This window comes from Corvus hawaiiensis, chromosome 3 (assembly GCF_020740725.1).
Source record: "Corvus hawaiiensis isolate bCorHaw1 chromosome 3, bCorHaw1.pri.cur, whole genome shotgun sequence".
Taxonomy (NCBI): domain Eukaryota; kingdom Metazoa; phylum Chordata; class Aves; order Passeriformes; family Corvidae; genus Corvus; species Corvus hawaiiensis.
This window is the reverse complement of record NC_063215.1, coordinates 96,123,279-96,129,888: the sequence shown is the minus strand read 5'-3', so window position 1 is coordinate 96,129,888 and position 6,610 is coordinate 96,123,279. Positions and strand designations below refer to the sequence as shown.

The 6,610-nt window shown below is 42.5% G+C and overlaps 1 protein-coding gene across 4 annotated transcripts in view; it reads right to left on the bottom strand.

Annotated features, from left to right (window-relative positions):
- Positions 1 to 1,393: 1,393 nt before the first annotated feature.
- RPS6KC1 (ribosomal protein S6 kinase C1) overlaps positions 1,394 to 6,610 on the bottom strand; it is an 86,385-nt gene continuing 81,168 nt past the window's right edge. For all 4 annotated transcript variants that reach the window (XM_048297111.1, XM_048297114.1, XM_048297113.1 and 1 more), the window contains one exon: positions 1,394 to 4,021. In XM_048297111.1, the coding sequence (XP_048153068.1) occupies positions 3,911 to 4,021 (111 nt within the window). In that variant the 3' untranslated portion in view covers positions 1,394 to 3,910. The remainder of the gene's footprint in view (positions 4,022 to 6,610) is intronic.

Below are 6,610 nucleotides of genomic sequence, written 5' to 3'. Positions count from 1 at the left end.
GCGTGCAGGAGGCTGCTGGGCAGGAGCGTGGCCAAGGGAAACAACCGGCCCTGGCCACATGAGAGCAGCGTTTCCAATAGTCCCCCGAGCACAGCAGTCCTGAGGGAACGAGCCGCTGAGATGAGGGAATGGGCAACACTCCACAGGGCGCTGCTGCAAGCAAGCAAGCAAATCCCACACACCAAACTTCTTGGGGCCTGCAAAAAGCTGTGGGGCTCTGATTTGAAAGGCATGGGTGGCTCTGGAGATGCACAGAGCTGAGGGGTGGCTGCCAGAGGTGCTGCTGGCTGGAGGAAGACATTGGGGTGCTCGGCCACAGGATGGCATGTGCCAGTGCCCAGGAAATGGCCCCTCACAGGGAGCACGGGACCAGGCAGCAGCCAGCAGCCACAGCGCTCAGCTCACAGCACAGCCCTCACAGAAAGCACAAACCCAAAGAAACTAATACACTTTTTCATTTTATTGCTAAAATCCCTACCATAAATCTCACCACAGAGGAAGCTTCTGTTTCTCTGGCTTCCTACTCAGCGTCCTTGAGAAAACAAATGACACCACACTCAAAAAAAAAAAAAAATCCCGTAGTGGTTTACTTCAAACTTCCCTGTACCTTGTTATGCTGAGTGCTTCATTTAGAGAGGGCTGACCTCCTCAGCCTTCTTCATCCCAGTGCCCTTCGCTGCGGGGACACACCAAGGAACAGGTTAGCACTGGAGAGAGGAGCGGGGTGGATGTTCCAGAGTGGGTAACCCTGCCAACTCAGCATCCCAAAGGTGCACCAAGAGTCAGCGTGACAGTGACTGCTATCTGCGAGGTGATTTTCACAGGAGACACAGGAGCTGTGCTACAAGAATAGAAGCTGTGAATACAGCCATTCAAAGTTATGCCCCTTGTATTTCATGAGATGCAGTTTCTCCTGTAGGTCTGGGCAGGGGCCCAGGCTCACCTCATGGTAATTCTACCAGGGCAAGCCTTCAAACATTTTGTATCCCAGTTCCTCTAAGTAGGACACAAAGAACATTACAGGGTGGTTCAACAGGGTGCAATGAATTACCACTTTGAGATGCCCTAAGTGTGTAATCTCCTTTACCTGAACATGCACAGGAGAATAGGAAAATCTATAGGTTTATTTTAGTGTGTTTTACATAGACTGTAACTGATTCCTGTGGAAAAAAGGCACTGATTTGTTTTGCTATTAGCCATTAGGTGTAACAGAAGGAAGTGGGAATGAACAGTCATCAAAATGGAGATGTGCATCACAGGGCTTCATAAGATACCAAAAAGAAGGTACCTAGGAGCATTTCAAGTCATTAAAGCCAAGGACAAAAAGCACTGATCGGGTAAGAAGGTGAGTCTTCAAGAAGTAAATGTAAAGTTCAGAAAGGTAATGTCTGAATTAGGCTTGAAAGGTTTTGTTTATTAAAAGAATACATGTAAACACCAATACAACACAATACATGATCAAGGAAAAAAAATAAAGATAGAAGCAGGATTGGTTTTGTGCAATTAACTCCAGGCCGTGCTTCACTTGACAAAACAATTATCTGACTCAGTGGTAATATTACAAAAACTTGTAGCATCTCAAAGGCTCATTTCTGGCAAGTCATATTGCCATTCCTTCTGCTCTCCATGATCTAGATTTCCTCACACTAACATACCTGAAAAAAAATATTTTGGTGTCATTAACTAAACAATGCTTTGATCATCTGGTTTCTGGCAGAACTGAGTTTTCTTCCTGCTTCTCACAGAGACCAGCTTGTGCTCCCGTGCTATCTTATCCTGTCTTTGCTTGCAGCCAGCACACGGGCACAACCTGAACAAGACAGCATTTCGAAGTAACATGGAAAATACTTTTTTGTACAGTTCTCACCAGGCAAATGCAATAGGACAGAACAACACAGGCAGTGGCATTATGTGGTGGCGGGGCTAGAGAACCCCAGGGAGGGAGTCAGGTGGCCGAGGGGAGGGAGGCTTTCCTTGAGCAATGAGCCCTCTCCAGAGTCACAGCCAGGGCAGTGCTGGAAGGAAGCTCGGGATCAGCTTGGTCTCTGCATTAGAGATTTCCGACCCGCTCGGCACAGGAAGTTGTTCCTGTGGCTCACCTGAGGGAGTTCCTGTTATGAAGCCAGAGGGTGGTGGGTTGAAACATAGTTTCTGAAAGTGATGTAATCTTGGACGGCTCTGGGTAGGCAGTGATACTAGTGACCTGGTTACAGCCTGCAGTGTTGTGACAGCCCCTCTGCTGGCCTGGTGATCACAAGAAAGGGAAGAAAAAAAAAAAAAAAGAGGGGAGTGGAATAATTTAAAAAGGAAAAAAAAAAGTTTCCAGATTTCCTTTGTTTAAGTGAAGCATTTTCCTTTTCCACTTTATTTGAATACACCGACCTGGTGTCTAACAGATGGAGACTGTGCAGATGCACTTTTGGGAGTGCCCATAAAATACACTGCTAAAATACAAATGGAAGGATACTTTTTTTTTTTTTTTTGAGTTGTAAATTCAATAATTGTTGCTGTCACCTCACTTTCCCAAAGGAATTTGCCCTTTGTTCTCCGGATAAAGCTGGGGAGAAGAAGAAAAGGGGGAAAAAAAAAAAGAGTGCAAGCCAAGGGAACATTTAGGAAAAAACCCATGGATCCATAATCTGTACATTGTCGTGCACAGCGTTTGTACATCAGGAACCCAAACAGGCAGGGCTGCTTAGCAGCAATAGCAGCACTCAGCAAAATATTCTGCATGTCTTCTATTCTTCTCCCATTCTCCAGACGTTTCTAGCAAACAAACAGGTCAGCTAATTGGCTCCTCCCCAAGTCTTACCCACTAGGGTTTGCTCAGAGATGTCACTTAGTCATTTGGCATGAGCAAATCCCAGGCTCCTTCCTGTTCAAGCAGCAGAGTGAGTGAAGGCTTTCTTTGATTTATTAAGACTATTAACAAACAAACAGGGGAGTTCAGAAGCTTCCTCAAGCACAAGAACACGAGCAGAAAGGTTTTTTTCCTGAAGTAGCAGCTAAAAATAGGACACTTAGAGGAAGTAAAGTTCATTAAATGATAAAGCAGTGGCTGCAGCGATGAGAGAAGAGTTTTTCCTTTTTTATCTATATATTTATTTAGTGTTATGTGTTCTTGCTCCTTATTAGAGTGCTAAAGCAGTGTTTATCCAGCTGAGGAAAAGAAGATTTCCCTTTCTGTAGTGACTTTAACATGTAGCTCATCAAATACAACAGAGTCAAGAGTTTTAAACAGACATTGCCAGCCAACAAAGTACAACATTTGACAGCATTATTTGCCTTTTATATGCTCTTTCCAGAATGGGAAATTATATGCTATTTTCAAGACACATTCCACAGTATTATGCAACAGCTTTCTTAATTTTTAATGGATATATTATTTTTAATGTGTCAACTTTTGCATAAAGCATTTTAGTATTTTATTTAGTATTTTCTGTAGCATATACCATTAATAAATTATTTGGTTTTTCCTTCCCCACACCCCCAAGAGCTGCACTTAGCATAGGGAAATGGTCTATTGACACAATAAAAAAATACTTTCAACTGGCACCATCTATAGACACTTCCATCACCGGACAAAGCACCAGGAGGACATTCCTGCTCCTGCTTAGCTGAGAAGCTGGCAGTGCCAAACATGCTGCCCAGGAGTTGCCTCACAAACCTTCCTTTGATGAAAGGACTCACACAAACACACACGTAGCAACCAGTTGTGGTAAAAACAAGCCAGCACCCTGTACAACCAGTGACTCCTGTTAAAAGTGTTCACTTTTGGCTCCATTGCTCCAGCATCCTTTAGCCATTATGTCCAAGTGGTTTCAGACATCCAAAGGAAGCGAGTCAGGGTGCTCCTGTGCCAGAGAAACCTGTCCAGTTGACCTGAGTTTGTTCAGAGGGCACGTGTCTCTCATCTCTGCAGATCTGCCCATTCTATAAGGGCAAAAAATGGATGAGATTTGATGTCTTCAACACCAGCAACGCCAGCACCAAGACGCTCCGCAGGATTAAACTGCAAAAGCTTGACATAAAAGAAAAATACACATGATTCAGTGAGTAAGAACAAAAACAACTGCTTAAAAGTTCCAGAAAGGTCTAAGGTAAGGGACATCCTACCGTTTTCCTGCTCTATGAATTACTTTCAAGAGTGCAAAAGCATACTTGAAATTCCTAAAATCCAGTAAATGGAAGAAGACTCTCCTTTCCTTGAGTCTCAGTCTTACAGTCTTCAGAGACTACTGATCACAGCATGCAATTCCCTGAAGCACTGCACACTGGGACTTCATTTTAAGTGTAACCTCATTTTAAAAAGAGACAGCAGCAGCCAGAGCCTGCAGCAGTAGAACTCTGGACGCTGCATTTGCTTCATGTTAACCTTTGCTCACACCACTGTGTTATGGCTACATCAGGGATAGTGGTCTGTAACTTTCCGTTTCATAAATTGTGAGTTGGTCCTAAAATATCAGGATAGCATAGCCAGCTCTCCATTTCCTAAAAAAAAAAAAAAAAGGTTTTAAAGAGTCCTACAAATGGCCTAAAACTGAAAAATCAAAACCCCAGTGAAAGAAACAAAACAGCCTAATGGCTTCATGGAAATTTCCTGAAAGTCAGCACCTCGTTTGCTTTTTAGTTGTACATCACATGCTGAATTCATGTGAAAAGGAAATCACAATATTTACATCTGTTTAAAGATACCAATCCATATAAAAGGGAATGCAAAGGTAAACTCCAAAGAGACTAATAAAGACACACAAACATATTCTGCAGTTTTCAAGAACTGTTTATACTCTATTCAATTAAAGCCAGTACGAAGGCATGATCTCTTGCTTGCTTTTTCTGCAACAGCTAATAGGATAACTTCTCCCAGTTGTCACTTGGAAAAATGTGTATTCATATCTTGACACAGTCAACATCTAAGTGAGTCTACATCCATAAACATAGGAATTTACACATTTTAAGATGGCTCTGCTATTTGCAGTCATAGTGTCACATAGTAAAAGTAGCTTGCTGACAGTGAATGGTGCTGCTCTGGTATCTCCCACAAGCCAGCACACACAGATGCAGCCAGGGTGTCTCTGTCTTCCCTGGAACTACAGGCAGCACCAGCACAGGGAAACCAAGCATGGTCACTTATTTTCTGGAGTTTGTCCTTCCAGAAGAGCTTTGATCTTAGAAAACAAATGTAAACTGAAACAGATACCTATTGAAAAGTCACTTTGCATATTTTGCTGGTAGTAGAAATTGGAGGTTCCTGAAAAAATCCCTGAGTGCACAATACCAAACCAACATCAAAAAACAACTTTATCTTTCAGCAGAAGTAAAAAGATCTCTGTGGTTTAGGTGCTGGCTAAATGAAGAAGGTGTTTACAATGAAGTCACCTGGACTGGAAGCCACAGCAGGAGACAACGCCTGACAAAATTTTCTGTATAGCTGAACACTGATCCCAGAGAGTTACTCTGTGATGTTTTGACCTGTTTACCCTTGGCAGAGGGGGGAAGGAAAGTCGCAATGACAAATTGCTATCCATGCCAAGAGAGCTCTCTTCCTTTTCCTGACAAGGCTTCCTCAACAATGAATGGCAGCTTCCTTGGATAGTCACACAACAAAAATGTGATTTACTGCTTCATATAACCGAACCTCCACCAGATAAGTCACCACCCTACACCAGACAGCTTGACCTAACAGGCACTGGGGAGACTGTTCTCTGAACAGACATGGCCTTCTAACACAGCTGTGAGTGGCAGAAATACATTTGCCACTTAAACCCACCAGTGGCAAGAGAGACATTCTTTGGCATATGTGAACATAGGCAATACATTAGTCTACAGCAAAAAACAATCCTTCACTGGCAGGGATACATGGGCTGGATGACTTCATTTGTCTTCTAGTCGTAATAGGAGGAATTCCCTTCATGAAGTGTAGTTTTGCTTTCCCTCAGCATTATAGCATCTATGGGTGAGGGTAAAAATTTGCTACCATCCAACTACATAAATGCAGATTATATAAAAATGGGATTTTTCTTCAGTCATTTCCCTTTCTACCTTTGCCAGAAATACAGACACGTGCTTTCACCTTCAGTGACTTCATGTCACTTAGTCAAAATAGGTGGTGTCCAAACATACAGTTCCATTTTCACTAATCATTTCACAGTAACAGCACACAAATCAATCTGTCACTGGGTCTTTTCACTCACTGAATTTGCAAAATCTGTTTCCTTTGTTTTCTTCAAGAACTACTTAGTCCTCTCTGCTCTGTTCAAAACTACATCTAAGTGATGCCATTATTTATGCATCCACTAGCAATGCATCCACTATGCATCCTCTTCAAAGCTTAACAGCACAGTTCACACAAATCTCTTCTTCTTCTCAAGTGGAACAGGTCAGATCTAGGCACCACTTCCACAGTTATGTCAAAATTAACTAGAAGGAAGATTGCATTAATTGAATTTCAAGACCCTGTACTACAAGTTCAGTCATGACTACCTAAAGCTAAGAGTAAACTAAAACCATCAAACAATACTATTCCCATTGATTTTAAAATAGTGTATCAGTCTGGAAATTTGTCTCTATTTTACAGTTTTGCCTTTTGTCCAACCCACCACTTATCTTC